Source organism: Hordeum vulgare, chromosome 5H (assembly GCF_904849725.1).
Source record: "Hordeum vulgare subsp. vulgare chromosome 5H, MorexV3_pseudomolecules_assembly, whole genome shotgun sequence".
NCBI lineage: Eukaryota > Viridiplantae > Streptophyta > Magnoliopsida > Poales > Poaceae > Hordeum > Hordeum vulgare.
In genome coordinates this window covers 461520150-461537046 of record NC_058522.1, presented here as the reverse complement: position 1 = coordinate 461537046, position 16897 = coordinate 461520150, and the positions used below count along the sequence as shown (strand labels likewise).

General features: G+C 44.6%; 1 protein-coding gene across 1 annotated transcript; it reads left to right on the top strand.

Moving 5' to 3' along the window:
* Positions 1-553: 553 nt before the first annotated feature.
* LOC123398718 (50S ribosomal protein L4-like) lies at positions 554-5676 on the top strand. The gene is made up of 10 exons (XM_045093170.1): positions 554-655; positions 1533-1640; positions 1760-1836; positions 1912-1966; positions 2847-2964; positions 3198-3346; positions 3523-3630; positions 3743-3862; positions 4961-5134; positions 5252-5676. The coding sequence occupies exons 2-10, from the start codon at positions 1572-1574 to the stop codon at positions 5351-5353; spliced, it is 972 nt and encodes a 323-aa protein (XP_044949105.1). The 5' UTR covers positions 554-655; positions 1533-1571; the 3' UTR covers positions 5354-5676.
* The last annotated feature ends 11221 nt before the right edge of the window (positions 5677-16897 follow it).

Here is a 16897-nt window from a genome sequence, read left to right as displayed (position 1 = left end):
AAGTTAGGCCCTACTCCGGTGATGGAGGGGCGATGGCCGTGGCGTGTCTTTGGCTCGCTTCAATGTTTGTAGTCGTCGCTCGTTGATCTATGGACATGAATGTAATTTTTATGTTCTTTATAATGCTATGGCATGATGAATAGGTCAAGAAAAATTATTGTAAAAAATGCATGGTATACAAAAAAAGTTCATTGTATATTAAATAAACATTTCTGTGTGTATTTGTTTTTTCACTGTGTATTATAAAAATGTTTAAAGTACAAAAATCTATAAAACTAAAAAGTGAAAGAAAAACCTAGAAGAAAAAACTGAAAAAATAAGATCATACTACATTTTATTAAAACTTCATGACCATTTTTGGAATGCATTTATTATTTAAATGTTACAAACATTTTCTGAAATGTAAAATTTTCTAAAATTACGAGATTTTTTTAATTCAATAACCACTTTTGAAAAATGCGAAGAACATATTTTTCGAGTACCTGCTTTTTTTTAAAAATTGTACGATTGTTGGGCCAGCCCAGCAGCCTTACACGCGGGCGGGCGCGCGACCTGTGAGGCTGTGACTCCGCTCTCCGCTCCTCCCGCTCCCAGATCACGCCGCCGCACACGTCTCCGCCGCCGGACGGGTCAGGCGGCCATCACCGCTGCGGAGGTGAGCACCCCCGCCCCTCCCTCTTCCCCATCTCCCCACCGTCCTCCCCTCCTGCCACCTCTTACTTCCGCTGGCGCGTCACCCCCTGCAACCCTCGCCGTCCATCTCCGTCTACCGGTGCGCCTCCTCGCCGCCGTGGAAGTACCGCTCCCTCCCCACATTCCCCTCTCTCTCACCCTCTATCCCTCTCACTGTGCGTGAATCGCCCACTCTCCTCATCCCACGTTTCTCTCCTCTTGTACAACTGTTTTGGACTTGTTTTGATCTGTATAAGTTGCTGCTGCTGACTACCTTAGTTAGAAATGTTGATGCAGTGCCAGTGTGATGCAACTGTTTGGCCTATGATTTCTTTTTAGAGATGTGCTTATATGTGATTCCATGCCAACTGATTGCAGTTGATGTTTATGTATGCTGATGCCATGCCTTTGTTGCTTAGTTTGTCAGAGGTGCAAGTATGTTTATCTTGAATGATCGCGTTTTTTCTGTTGGGCTTGTCTCATTTTATGTGAACGTAATCATGTACTATAAACAGTGGATCAACAATCAATGCCTAGATTTATTTAGATGGATGGCATCAGCAAGAACACGGCAAATGCTAATACTGCGAGCTGTAGGCTTGATTGCTGTTCCTTGTTCATACATGGTCATGATAGTTACAAGGGCTAGAATTAGGAGAGTGGCATGGCTAGGATATCAAATTTACGTTTTACCTACTACTACTACAATGGCACAAATTGCCGCAACCAGCTTAGGATGAGTCGGGCACCACTTTGTAGCTTGTGTATCTTGTTCTGTGATAGGAAGTTGTTGAAACCCATTCCAATCCACGAGGTCCATGGGACTCCTTATCACTTTCTTCCCCTCTTTGTTTGTGCAGGCCGCCGCCACTGCTGGGAAAGCTTAAGTGCCAGCAGCCATGTCCATCAGATCTCTCATCGCTGCATCCAGGTCCAGACATGCCCTCGCCGCTGCCACCATCTCTCAGGTCAGGTGCCCCTTCCCCGTGTTCTTTGAGCTCTTTCTTTACAACAGAAGCAGAACACTGATTCACAACATCTTTGAATTGATCTGATGTGTTTAACTGCACGTTGTCTGATTGATCAGGCGACTTTCAGGGCGCACCAGCATGCCTGCGTGCCTCCTCTGCTCTCGGGGCTTGGACCACTCGCACGGGCCTTCAGGTACATTATGTGATGCCAGCCTGCCTCTTGCTTGTGGAAAGAGCTGAATGAATTGTTCGTGCTTTATGTGTGCAGCTCAAGCGCTGCAGTAGCAGGTGTCGGTTCAGGTGTCCCTGTCATGGAAGGGCAGGTGTGTTACTCCCCTCCCTAATTCTATCATGTTCTGCTAATTGTGTGAGAGGGTAGGATCCATTTCTAAATGAGTACTCCCTCCGTTCCTAAATATAAGGCCTTTTAGAGATTCCAATATAAACTACATACGGAGCAAAATGAGTGAATCTACACCTTAAAATATGTCTATATATACATTTGTATGTAGTCCATATTGAAATCTCTAAAAGGGCTTATATTTAGAAACAGAGAGAGTAGTAGCTAGCAGAATATGCGCACTTCGCCGCGCTGGCTAGTGAGGCCCTTACTGATTTTCTGTTTAGAACCACTTCAAAATGTTTCTTTAATACTATATGCATATGGATATAGTTTAGCAGACAGAGAAAATAACGTACTCCTATAACTGAACAGCTTCCACAGCTACACTGGCAGAACAGTAGAATTAAATTGCTAAACAGAGAGCCTGTTTAAACTGAATTACAATCAACAGTTATTAAGACAGGATGCTAAATAACAGCAGCTGTTGGATATGGCCGTCGGGCTTGTGCACCATTGGGTTACTGAGCTTGCCCCTCACTTGTTTGGTGACGATGGATGTATGTGCTAAAACTGCCCCTCATAGGACCTGACAGATGATCAGATACCACTTTGTGAATAGATTTTGTAGTGGATTTTATGCTTGCTTGCTTCTAGTTTGGAAACTTGCTCGGGTTCTTCCAGATGCAGATAGCAGTGATTAACAAATATGGGCTTTGCTCGAGTTCTATCTCAGTAGATTAGCAAATAGCAACAATGTGTTATGTTCAAAAGGTGGATTGTATCTTCTTATTTATTGTAAGTGTCTTGGCTATATTTCATGGCATAGTTCTGCCTTCTCAGTTAGCTTTCTTCATTTGCAGATTTGGCCAAATGTCTGCTCCAATGGGTATTCTACTCTTTTGGCTCCAGCAAATGAAGCGCTGATTCCACCGGAACTTCTATCTAGCAAGACTGTCTGGACACCAGACCGAGAGCTTGGTGTGTTTCTAGTGTTCCTTACGCACTATTTTTGTCTAACTGACAGAAATTTCTTAGTTGACTCTGCGCTCTTATTTTGATTGAAAGCTTTACTGAACAAGATTTTTCATAATGGGAAGGAAATTGATTCCACTTTTTATGTAGTTCAATAGTACGATAATTGGCTAATGGAAAGCTAATATACGATTTTCACATTATGCTGAGTTGTACGTAATATTAATATTTTATTACAGGGCAGTATGAGGACTTAGTAGCTAGAGTAACAAACTTCCATAATGAAGACAACGGATTCATGGTTTTGGATGGTGATGTTTTTGACGTTCCAATTAGGAAGGATATTGTTCACAGGGTAGTAAGGTGGCAGCTTGCTAAAAGGCAACAGGTGCACACTACGATCTCTCTAGTTCTGTCGATTGTCTTCAGCTTACGAGCTCCCAAATCACGTGATCTACTGAGTAATATGTTGGGTGTAATATCAGTTACTTTCTTAAGTTTAGATATTTAAGTTCTATCCTTCTAATGCACCTTCTGATAATTGCATTCACCTCTCTTTCACAGGGGACACACTCAACCAAAACTATCAGTGAAGTGAGCGGCACAGGAAGAAAGCCTTATAAGCAAAAAGGAACTGGAAGAGCACGTCATGGAACATTGCGTGGTTGTCAGGTTATACTACCCTATCTTGCCATTGCTCATTCAAATAAATGGTATTGAATAGGCTCCGGAGATATCTCATCTTGTTTGGGCTCCAACTAAACCAAGATACAAACTGAAACAGTTTCGAGGAGGTGCAACTATGCATGGCCCGAAACCACGAAGCCATGCATTCAAGTTGCAGAAGAAAGTACGACGTCTGGGACTTAAGATAGCCTTGTCTGCTAGAACTGCTGAGAGGAAGGTATCTACTGCCTTAATAAATCATTGTGTATCTTCCTGGATGTTCTCGTGTATAGTTAGCTCTTGCCTGATTCCAAGATAACTACTCCCTCTGTTCACAAATATAAGATGTTCTAACTTTTTTGTGAATCAGATGTATATAGACACGTTTCAGAACATCTTATATTTGTGAACGGAGGGAGTATTTCTGTTACAGAATGAATTCTGCATTAAATCATGAACCATTGTTTAGTACTCCCTCCGTATTAAAATATAAGACGTTTTTGTAGGATAGTTTAGTTTAGCCTACAAAAACGTCTTATATTTTGGTACAGACGTAGTAGTACGCTTCAGGCCACAGTAATGATCATGTCTGCTATTTGCTAGAACTATGCAAGAATTACTGTGCTGTTTCAGAAGCTGTTGATCAGCATGTCACTACGAGACACCCGAGGAACTGTTTTGCTATGTTTTACGCTTTCTAGATCCTTTCAGTATATTTTGTACTCCCTCCATTCACAAATATAGGATGTTTTGGATATTTTAATTAATATGGACTACATAAAGACTGATATGAGTGGACAAACACACTAAAACGTGTCTATATGCATCCGGTTCAGAAAAAAGTTAGATCATTTTATATTTGTGAATGGAGGGAGGGAGTACTTCATAGATCCTTCATGAAGTTCAGAAAACAGACCACTTACCTAGTTATAATGGAGCATGAACTAGTTGTACTTTTTGATCAATACCATGTGTTTGTAGAGTGGTTTCGATGACTGGCTTGTCTTCTTAGACGGGTTACTTAAGTTTTATAGGTTGTTGCTTATGAGATGTAACATTGAGATGGTATTGTTTCCATGGCTTCTTGAAAGAGTGAAAGCTATTGAAATCTACTAAGCAGTGTGTAACAATAAATTTGGTTTATGCAAATGTTATTTTTTCTGGTGCTGCTCCAAAAAATTATTGAGCACACAAGGTGGCAAAGGAAACTTGACCATCTGCTATCCTGAACGCAAATACATATACAAGAGTCTGTCCGGATTTCTCCATTTGAAGCCATTCTTCGCAGTAAATGCGTATGCACGTATAGTTTACTTGACCGCATGTCTTATTGTAGCTCTGCATCTTTGAGGACCTAGAAGTCCCCAGCCACAAGACGAAAAACATCGTGCAGCATATCAAGCAGATGGACGATACGAAGAAGGTTTTGTTGGTGGATGGAGGCGACATCGATAAGAAGTTAAAGCTGGCTACTCAAAATCTTCACTACGTTAATGTCATTCCGTCGATTGTAAGTGTTAGGGTATCTCGGCAGCTCAACAATGACGAATAGTCCCGTTATAGATTTTCCCAGCAGATGTTTTGACCCAAGAAGATTGTGCTGATGTTTCACATGTTCAAATTGCAGGGCCTCAATGTCTACAGCATCCTGCAGCATGACACCCTCATAATGACTCGGGACGCAATCAACAGAATTGTTGAGCGGATGCACACCCCCATCAGCCGCTAGCAAGCAGGGCCTGAAAGAACCTAGCCATACATACTGCACCTTTTATCCGATTTTGGTACAGCCGTTCATGTGTTGGCCAAAGTGCAGCCCAACCCTCTAATTATCTGTTGTATGGAAGTCGTAGAACAAACTGTCAGTATGTGGAGCGCTTCCGGGCTTCAAAGTTCGAACCACAGTGTTTTGTTCAAACTCCATGTCCATCAGGCTTCCGGGCTTCAAAGTTCAAACCCCAGTGTTTTGTTCAAACTCCCATGTCCATCAGCAGCTGTCTGCTTTTCCTACGCCCGTTCATAAAAATTTACAGGCTAAGGCATCGTTCTTTACTCATGTGGGTATTATTCTTTTCTCTAGCAGGTTATTGTGATTGGTTGTTTTGTTTTGATTTTATCTATGTTGGCTTGGATTTTAAAAATGTTTTAATGTTTTTTTAATTCATATATCGTGTTCTGTTGCTGTTGGTTATGGTATTTATTCAAGGAGAGGAGTGGAGTTGTGACAAGGATGTGTGGAAACTTGCTATCCATGTGTCAACCATGAGTTGGTTGCGACGTTTTATGGCTTTTACCTCTAGTTTACCTTAATTTGTTTGGGGCAAAAGGCTTTTTTTTTATTGTTGTTGTTGGAGAGTGGAGTTGTTTGATGTGTGTTTGTGGTTTCTTTACATGTTTTGGCTTCGGTGCCAGTTGATGGTGGTTGTGATGCCGTTGGAGCTCATTCCGCGTGGAAACGATGAAACTGTTGATATACATGGGTTGGTCCATGAAGTTTTTTGCGGTGTAAGATGAAACGATGAAACTTCTTAGGCCTAGTTCGGTTAATCCCATCCCTGCGGGGATTGGAATGGATCTGCAGGGATTTTGACTTGTAGGGGATTAAATCCTCCTCAATCCCCTTCAAATCCATCTCAACCGAACAAGCCCTTAAGCTAGAAAAAACAGCTATCGTATGGGGTAGCTATTACGTTGTAAATAGCAAAAACAATTCATAAAAAAATGTCCTTTTTTGCGGTGTAAGATGCTCATGTGTGTAATGTCTGTAAAATTTGATGAAGTTAGAGCATTTACAACCGCAACCCCTACCCGCTCAAAACGTTTGGACTGGCTGTCAGGTCAGTATCTAGACAAAAAAATGCCACCCAATGGGGCTCCCCATAACCGGACCAAACGTTTGGACTGGCACTTTCCATATCCATCTCAAATTTGGGATGAATATGAGGACGTTTGGGCATGGCCGTCACGTCCCATATCTATCCCAAACCTGGGATGAATCTGGCTCGCAACGTTGGACTGACTTGGGGGGGGGCATCCAAATTTAAAGAACTATGGTCGTCCATGTATCCTTTCAGATCCGAACGAAGATGCTGAAAATGATTAAACTTACAAAACAAGGCCATCAAATGTTGGCTTTGTAAGGAATATGGACAATGATGATGCAACTTATCTGTCTATGAACAGAGGAGATTCATAGTGACAGTTCATAGCCTTCAGAGAGTTATGTCGATGATCAAAGCTTATCACTCTGGGAGGACGCAGCTATTTAAGCCAAGTCGCGTCGCTCCTTGCGTGGCGAGGTGGGACAAGTCGGTCCACCCAACAGGGAGAAAATGCATGTACTTGATGTTTTTGGGAATAGAGTGTGTGGTTGCAAATGACAAAAGTTGGGGCCTGCCTGATTACTGTCCTCGTCTGCGTCCTTGAACGCTTGGGAGCCGGAATAAGCAATTATGGTTATAGGTGCTGACTTCGAGTGGCCCATGACAAAAAATATAAATTTTGGGTGTTAGACATCCAAAAATTCTCTTTTTTTTTTACCACGAGCTCATCGAATGTTCAAACTCCTTGAATTTTTGCACGGACATCACACATTTGAGCATCTTGCATGACAAATAAAAAAATCATTTTTTGAATTTTTCTGCTAGTTTTAGATTTTTACTGTTCACCAGGTGTAGATGAGGCCGGGCACCAAATTGAATTATCGTTACCTTATTTTTTACATGAAAAATTTCCATTTTATGAAAAGAAGTTACCATTTTAAACGTCGAACATAAATATTAAGATAGATTAATAAAATATTCATGGATTTTATACAATAGTCACAAATTAAAAAATGTCCTCAAACTTTAAAAATGTCTATAGACTTTGAAAATATTCATAGATTTGAAAAAATATTCCTGAATTTAAAAAATGTACATGGACTAGAAAATCTTCATGTATTTTTTTATTTTTCTTCAATTTGAATAATTATTCATGGATCATAATGTGTAAAAAAAAGAATGAATACGAAAGCAGGAAACTAACAGGAAAAGCCCAAAAGAACAGGATTTCGCGATAAATCGAACACCCGAATTCTGGGCATGGCAAATCGATCGCCCAAGATTGCAAATTATGTTGTCACGAGTGACAGTTTCCTTTGACAATCATGGAAAATCCTTGTCGTATTAGGTTTTTAGCCAGAAATTGCTATGGTCGATAGATAAATTGTTATCCTCGCAATAACATTATTTACCAAAATAACGGTTGATTTGTCATGCTTTGAAATCTAACGTCGGGTTTTTAGGATTTTCGAAAGAAACTTATGAAACGGATAAAAAGCCCAGGAAAATATGTGTTACTCTCAACTAGCGATGCACACCCTTACAGACAGGGCCCACAATGATCCATTGCCTCCGATGCACCAAGAGGCTTGAAATCTAAGGTGCTTAGTATCTTAACTAAAATGGTTGGATGTGCTTTGCTGCGCCATTGCTGTTGTTAGATTTTTGTAATATTTTTACTCACTCTATTTTAAAATATAAGGTGTATTAGTTAGGATATAAGGTGTATTAGTTTTTCAAAAATTCATACATATTTTAATTTGACTGAATTTATAGGGAAATATATCAAAATTCATAATATTAAACCGGTATCATTAGATTCATCATGGAATAAATTTTCATGTTTATTTATTTGGTATCGTGGACGTCAATACTTTTTTTGCTCTGAGCTTGATCAAAATTAAAGAAATTGATTTTCCAAAAAAACTATTACACCTTATATTTTGGCAAGTGTGGTACTGATGGAATGTGTTTTATTTTTATTTATAATGTAGTGTTTTGATGGGCCCTTTATGGTGTAATTATGTTTACCTGCTAATCAATTCATATTTATGTGAGAAAATTTCCATCTTGGTGGCTTCATGTACTATATTGGTGCTACAATATCACATGTCAGTGTTTCTTTTTTCAATGGGTTGAGAGGGTGCGCGGGCTTGACATGTCTTTTGTAGACCGGTTGCTGCTGGTTGATTTAAAAAATTGATGGTCCGGTCAAAATCGTGAACCAAAATCAAAGTTGAATACCTCAAATCAAATGAAAGAGCTTCTTAAGAATTTTGATACGGTCAATTCGGACGGTCCAATTTTATATTAAAGACCCAATTAATTATGAGGCTTTAAATTTTTAGAAGCATAGTGTATAGTAGTATATATGGCATGCAATTTTTTTCCATCTTACATACTTTTTTTTTTTTGCGGAAATTCCATCTTTCATACCTTCCAGCATCAACCACGCGGGTCCACTGTTTCCATACATTCGATGCGTCAGAGTTAGACTTGCATTGCATCCTTATTATACACAACATGTACTAGTACAATATAATCCGCCCTCCCCTCCACGAAACACACAGTATTAGGATTAGCTAGTCCATGGCTACGGCGGCGCAGACGCTCGGGGAGTCGCTGGCGCACGTAACCCGTACTAAGAGGTGGGTGACGGCCGTCTTCCTCCAGCTTTTCTGCCCTGTGGGGATTACCTCGATATTGATATACGGATACACAAGCGAGAGCTCTCCTTCCTTCTTCAGTAGCGTCCCATGGCGGCTGCCGCTGGTGCTCTCCTACGGCGCGTACTTGTCGGTGATTTTCCTCATTGAGTCCTATGCGGGGTTGTTCCTGCCGCGCACGCCGGTGGCCGTCATCGAGAAGCTCCGCATCATAGGAGCGTGGGGTGTGGGCATGGGGGTTCTCGGTGTGATGGTGTCCGTTGTCCTGGGTACGGCGGTCGAGGACAGCCGTGTCTTGGCCGGCTGCACCTGCCTCGTCGCTGTCTCCGTCGCCGGGCTTGTGGTGTTCTGGGTGTGGCTCGCTCGCATGTACGGATCGTTGGAGTCTTTTACGGTACCAGCTGCAACAGGGCAGCTTCCACGCGTTCCTATCTAAAATATTTGTAAAGTAGCGGGTGGTTGGTCGAAAGTTCATTTGTGAGCCCGGACTCATCTGCATCCGTGTTGAATAAAAAATCAAAACAAATACTTGAAAAGTTCAGAAAATTCTGTTTTTTAGGTGATAGACAATTTGATGCATGATGTCTACTTTATTTTTGAATCATTTAGACATCCGAACAGCTATGCGGCATATTCAAGATCTCTAAAAAAAACTTTACTATTCATGCATTGTTTTGGTCCGATTTTTTTTTCTAAGAGCTTCTTAGATGTTTATTAAATGATATAAAAATTGAAGCGGACTTCATGCATATCTACCATCCCAAAAATTTGGAATTTTCTAAAATTTTCTATTATTTGTTATGATTTTTTTTGACCGGATACAAATGGGGGTGAGTACCAAACGCTGCACAGGTGCTTCGTGTGTTTGTTTTTTGTCATTTTTATTTGTTATCGTGCAAGTTTAGGGGATTCTCAACATGTATCCCTAAATCATCCGCGATCGTGTGGACCATGTAGGTTGAACGTGTTTTATCATCCATCGCGGGTGTTCGAGCCGCTATCACGCGAACGTTCGACAAATTTGCCCATCCAAAATTCCTCTCCCGCCCCCGCACGCTCTCCTGCTAGAGCGCTAGCTTTGCATTTATGCCGGCCCATAGTGGACACGACCGCTCACTGAAGCCGGCATTGAATCAGCTCGCCGGCCGAGAGCGCCTCCCGCTACGCATATGCCTTCGCATTGAAACAACATTCATATGCCCACATACCTTAAGTTAAAACAACTCGTTTGCCGAGGAACCTACTACGATGTCCCGAACGCCACATGTCTGTTCCTGTGTCGGCCGGCATTAAACACCTGTGACGTCCTTCGTTTAAACCGTATGCTAATCATACACGCAAATGCGTACGATCAAACTCAAGGACTCACGGGAAGATATCACAACACAACTCTAGACACAAATAAAACAATACAAGCTTCATATTACAAGCCAGGGCCTCGAGGACTAGAATACAGAAGCTCGATAAACACACGAGTCAGCGGAACCAACAATATCTGAGTACATACATAAAACATGAGGTGCCTTAGAGAAGGCTAGCACAAAAAAAACAACGATCGAACGAGGCGCGGCCTCCTGCCTGGGAACCTCCTAACTACTCCTATTCTTCAGCGGCCTCCACCTAGTAGGCACCATCGGGGTAGCAGTCGTCGGCGGCTGAGAACTCCATCTCCTGGGCTCCATCATCTGGTCGCAGCAACGGAGCATGGGGAAAAGGGGGAGCAAAGCAGCGGTGAGTACTCATCCAAAGTACTCGCAAGACTTACATCAGAACTAAGCTAAGTATGCATTAGTATCAAAGAAGGGGTTTATATGTGGACTGACTGCAGCAATGCAAGAATAGAGAGAGAAGGCCTAGTCCTCTCCTGGACTAGCATCTTCAGGATCTTGCAGCAATAGACGAGAATAGAGCAAGGAATACAACTAAAAGTCATATTGTTGCAGCAATAATAATGTGAGGTCACGCCTAGAGATCCTCCCTCGACTCCCTGCGAGGAAGCAATCCCAGGGCGACAATTCTAGTTAAGTAACAGTTATAGTTGTATAAGATCAGGGCACAACTCCAAGTCGTCCTGTAACCGTGGACACGGCTATTCAAATAGATAAGTTCTTCCCTGCAGGGGTGCACAACATATTCCCCGACGCGCTCACTCTGGCCGGACATACTTTTCTGGGTCATGCCCGGCCTCGGAATATCGACATGTCGCAGCCCTACCTAAGACTCAATAGAGAGGCGAGCCCGCCAGTCTAACTCCTAAGCACAAAGGGTTCATGGCCCACTTGCCCTCCACGCTCCTGCACGATGCATGGGCGACCGAGGTCAGTCCTAGCATCCCTTAATCACAAGCGGGATGCATCTCGGGACCACTCGGGCGCGCGCCGCTCCATTGCTGACATCTGAAAAGCTTCGGTTGACACCGCGACATCGAATACCCATAATTCTTCCCACGCAGACGGTTAGTGCGTAATAAGGCCTTCTGACCAATCCAGATCAAATACCCAATCCATTATCATGTTAATTAGGCCATCGACACAAACACGCGGGAATCCACCCGCCTAACAACTAAACACCAATGATCCCAGTAACATGGTCGAGTGACTGTGTGGTTGTAACATCGAGGGGAATCCGAGGTATCACCCTCGTTGGATTCCGAATGATGTATCCGTCAAGGTGAACCTAGAGGAATCACCCTCGAGGGTCCCACACTTGAGGGGTCGCACGACAAAGGCATCGTCGGGAATGGTGAAAGAGGAATCACCCTTGATAACAACAGCCGACTAGCTGTACTAGAGAGATATCATTAGGAGTACTTAGCGAGGTGTCACCCTTGGTACCCAATATTATCTCTGTAGAGTGGCACAACTAAGGGGGTGTAAGTGTTGTGCCGGGTCTGGCTCGTCGATGAGGGATCGAGATTTGAAAGCAAAGCGGGGCAACTAGACTACGGGGTCAGAGGGGAAGACTGCTCCACCTATACTAAATAATTTAAAGGTGCAGTACTGAAAGTAGCAGTTCATCAAAAATAGGCTATGCATCAGATATAGAAGCTAACTACAACAGTACCAAAATACTAATGCAAGCATGAGGGAGAAAGACATATGCGATATAGGGATGATCAAGGGGTTTTTCTTGCCTTGCTGCTCTGCGGCAAAGGGCTAACCGTCAGAAGGGTAGGTGTACCCGACAACAGCGTCAGTCTCAGGGTCTACCGGTAAGAAGAGAGGGGAGAAATAATAACTAATAGCAACAGGTGCAACACTAAGCATGACATGGCAATATGTAGACTAGGCATGAGCTAACGCAGTAACATCCGTCATAGACGGGTCGAAAGAATATCTGACGATATTTCTCGGGTCTCTGGCTACTACCGGTCAGACTGAAAATGTTTGCTATGCTAGCGACGCGTGACAGACCAATGGACCGTGTATCCATTTTGAAAATATTTCATGTTGAAAATATTTTGATCTAACATACGGATTATTTTGATCTGACGACATTTCCGGGGTCTCGTTCTGCTGATCAACTTTCATGTTGAAAATATTTTGATCTGACATACGGATTATTTTATGTTAATTTTTAAAGTTTTATTCAATATTTAGAAATTAAAAACAGATTTAATTAATTTGATTAAATGCAATTATGACATCAGCATGATGTCATGCTGACATCAATAGTTGACTGGTCAACTGACCAATGGGTCCCATGTGTCATAGACACAAGTTTTTAATTAGGTTTAATATTAATTAATCAGATTAATTTAGTGGGGGACCCACGTGTCATACTCTAATAAGTTAATTATTTATTTATATCAACAGATTTCTGATTTATCTATTTAATTAATTAACTAATTAATTAAATAATATATCTAATTATTTATTTATTTACTTTATTAATACAAATATATATATATTTTTCTTTTCCTTTTTCTTTTCTCTACATACATGCATACATACCCAATACATACATACATACAAAATACATACGGGCATCTAATACATACATACATATATACATTTTTTTATTTTTATTCTCTCTGACCAACATCTGTGTGATAACTATGTGCTTCACAGACAACTCTCAACAGAGAGAGAGAGAGGAGGCTATCTCCACCTCCTCCTACCGGAGCCAAACGGCGTCGGAACGCGGCGGCGATCGCCGGAATGGAACCGTGACGGAGAGAGGATGAGAGGGGTGTTCTCACCCACGTTGTAGGGGCGGGTTCGGTGAGGCTCGATGGAGCCGTTGAGGAGGAGGATGGGGAAGCCGACGATGTCGACGGGGTGGCTCCGGTGATGCGGGGCGGTGTCGGCGTCGAGGTGCCGCGGGACGGGGCGAATCCGACGTGGTGGAGTGGTCCGGCGGCGCTGGTGGTGATGGGGACGGCCGGGGTGACGAGGGGGGGGGGTTGGGGCCGGTCGGATCCGGCCCGGAGGTGCGGCGCCCGGATGAGGGGGGCCACCGGCGCGGGAGGCAAGGAGCTCGGCCGACGGGGAAGACGCAAGCGCCAGGGGCGATGTGAGGCGGAGGCTGGTGGGGCGACGGGAAAAGGGGTGCGGGGGGGGGGGGGGGTCGGTGGTTTCGGTCTCGGGGGCTGGAGGTGTTTCGAGGCAAAGGGAGAGATCAAGGGCTCGCGGGGTGGTGAGGCGCGACGCGGATGGTGGCGGTGGGAGGCGGCGAGCCAGAGGTTCGGCGAGGGGGCGCGGCGCGCGGGGGTACGGGGCGAGGGCGCCTGGCGAGTGCGGTGGCGCGCTGGGAAAGAGGTGGGGCGAGGGCGCCTGGCGAGCGCGGTGGCGCGCTGGGAAAGAGGTGGGGCGAGGGGATCTGGCTCGCTCGGTAGGAGGTGGTAGCGAGCATGGGCGACGGGGGAGGGCCTGATCTCCTCGTGGGATCAGGGGGGAGATGGGGCAGTAGGTGGGAGGGAGCGAGGCGTGGGGCGGTTCGGTGTCATGGGGGAGACCGACGAGGGGGAGGGTTAGGTGAGGGCTCACGCCAGGGAGAGCTGACGAGGCGGGAGGGGAACGTGACGAGCGGGAGGCTCGGTCCCCGTGGCGCCGCAGGATGAAACGGGGAGGCGCAGGCTGGCCCTTAGGGTTTGGGTGTTGGGGCGCTAGGTTAGGTGGGCCGACCTGCTGGGCCGGTGGCCCAGTTGGGCCGGGGGATTTGCCTTTTTTTTCTTTTTCTTTTTGTGATTTATTTTTCTAATAGTTTCTATTTTAAATATATAGGGGTTCTAACTAATTTAAAAAATGCCAGTTTAAATTCTATAAATAATTAAGGAATATTCGTAACTCTTCCGACATTTCCCGTTCGATTTATTTTTAAAATTTGAATCCGACTTGGTTTTCGACTAACACGAGATCTACATAGAATTTACGATCACGTGGCATCATTAACGTGGGATCATTGGAATTGAAAACAGATTTAATTAATTTGATTAAATGCAATTATGACATCAACAGTTGACTGGTCAACTGATCAATGGGTCCCGTGTGTCGTAGACACAAGTTTTTAATTAGGTTTAGTATTAATTAATCAGATTAATTTAGTGGGGGACCCACATGTCATACTCTAATAAGTTAATTATTTATTTATATCAACAGATAACTGATTTATCTATTTAACTAATTAACTAATTAATTAAATAATATATCTAATTGATTAATTATTTATTTTATTAATAAAAACACACACACACATATATATATATATTTCTTTTCTCTACATACATGCATACATACCCAATACATACATACATACAAAATACATACGGGCATCTAATACATACATACATACATACATACATTTTTTATTATTTTTATTCTCTCTAACCAACATCTCTGTGATAACTCTGTGTCAACACCTCTTTGATATCTCTCTCTGCTTCACAGACAACTCTCAACAGAGAGAGAGATGAGGCTATCTTCACCTCCTCCTACCGGAGCCAAACGACGTCGGAACGCGACGACAATCGCCGGAATGGAAGCTGGACGGAGAGAGGATGAGAGGGGTGTTCTCACCCACGTTGTAGGGGGGCGGGTTCGGCGAGGCTCGGTGGAGCCATTGAGGAGGAGGACGGGGAAGCCGGCGACGTCAACGGGGTGGCTCTGGTGATGCGGGGTGGTGTCGGCATCGAGGTTCCCCGAGACGGGGCGGATCCGGCGTGGTGGAGCGGTCCAGTGGCGCTAGTGGTGATGGGGTTAGCCGGGGTGACGAGGGGGGGCCGGGGCCGACCGGATTTGGCCCGGAGGTGCGACGCTCGGATGAGGGGGGCTGACAGTGCGGTAGGCAGGGAGCTCGGCCGGTGGGGAAGACGCAAGTGCCAGGGGCGACGTGAGGCGGAGGCTGGTGGGGCGACGGGAAGAGGGGCGTCGGGGGGTCGGTGGTTTCGGTCTCGGGGGCTGGAGGTGTTGCGAGGCAGAGGGAGAGATCAGGGGCTCGCGGGGTGGTGGGCGCGACGCGGATGGTGGCAGTGGGAGGCGGCGAGCCAGAGGTTCGGCAAGCGGGCGCGACACGCGGGGGTATGGGGCGAGGGCGCGTGGCAAGCGCGGCGGCGCGCTAGGAAAGAGGTGGGGCGAGGGGATCTGGCTCGCTCGGTAGGAGGTGGTAGCGAGCAGGGGCGACGGGGGAGGGCCTGATCCCCTCGTGGGATCAGGGGGGCGATGGGGCGGTAGGTGGGAGGGAGCGGGGCGTGGGGCGATTCGATCTCGTGGGGGAGACCGACGAGGGGGGTTAGATGGGGGCTCACGCCAGGGAGAGCTGACGAGGCGGGAGGGAAACGTGATGAGCGGGAGGCTCGGTCCCCCTCGCGGCGCAGGATGAAATGGGGAGGCGGAAGTTGGCGCTTAGGATTTGGGTGGTGGGGCGCTAGGTTAGGTGGGCCGACCTACTGGGCCGGTGGCCTAGTTGGGCCGGGGGATTTGCCTCTTTTTTTTTTCTTTTTTTTCCTTTTCTTTTTTTGTTATTTATTTTTGTAACAGTTTCTATTTTAAATATATAGGGGTTCTAACTAATTTCAAAAATGCCCGTTTAAATTCTATAAATAATTAAGGAATATTCGTAACTCATCCGACATTTCCCGTTCGATTTATTTTTAAAATTTGAATCCGACTTGGTTTTCGACTAACACGGGATCAATGATAGAATTTACGATGACGTGGCATCATTAGCGTGTGATCACTGAAGCTTAAGACGAGGATGTCACAACACCTTTGCCGTTGTCTTGCCGCATTTGCCTGCTATATAAACGCGGCAAGGCGCCGAGCAAGAACCACATCTCTCCTCCGCTCTCCATCTCCTCTTTACACCACATCCGTCATGGGCTCCGTCTCCAAAATCTTGTGGGATGGCTTCTCCCTTGAGCAGAAGGAGCTCTTCGGCATTGCAGAGGCCTGTTGCCCGGCGAGCCAGCCAGATACAGGCTCGCTTGCCGACAAGCTCTTCGTAGTCGGCGCCACCTACCCCTAATTGATCTTCCCGTGTCTTTTTTTCTCCTCGTGCGGCGTCTCAACTCTCTTCAAAACTTTTAGGGTGTCTTTTGATTCAGAAAAAATGTCAAAAAGTTTCATCACGTTTGTACTTCGTTTTGTACAGATTTTTCGAAAAGACAAACTAATAGAAACCAGCATTTGACACTTGACACCGAGTTAATAGGTTACTTTCCAAAATGATATAAATGATGTGTAAAGCATACAAAATTGATAAAATAATAACATGAAATAAGTAAAAATTATAAATAAACTGGAGACGTATCATGTGCCATAGTGAAGTCTCAGACATTAGACACGG

Excerpts from the sequence above, each read along its gene's own strand:
- LOC123398718 (XM_045093170.1), top strand. The coding sequence starts at position 1,572 with ATGTCCATCAGATCTCTCATCGCTGCATCCAGGTCCAGACATGCCCTC. Across the intron at positions 3,863-4,960 it reads CTAGAACTGCTGAGAGGAAG|CTCTGCATCTTTGAGGACCT; the intron begins GTATCTACTGCC and ends GTCTTATTGTAG. Across the intron at positions 5,135-5,251 it reads TTAATGTCATTCCGTCGATT|GGCCTCAATGTCTACAGCAT; the intron begins GTAAGTGTTAGG and ends TTCAAATTGCAG.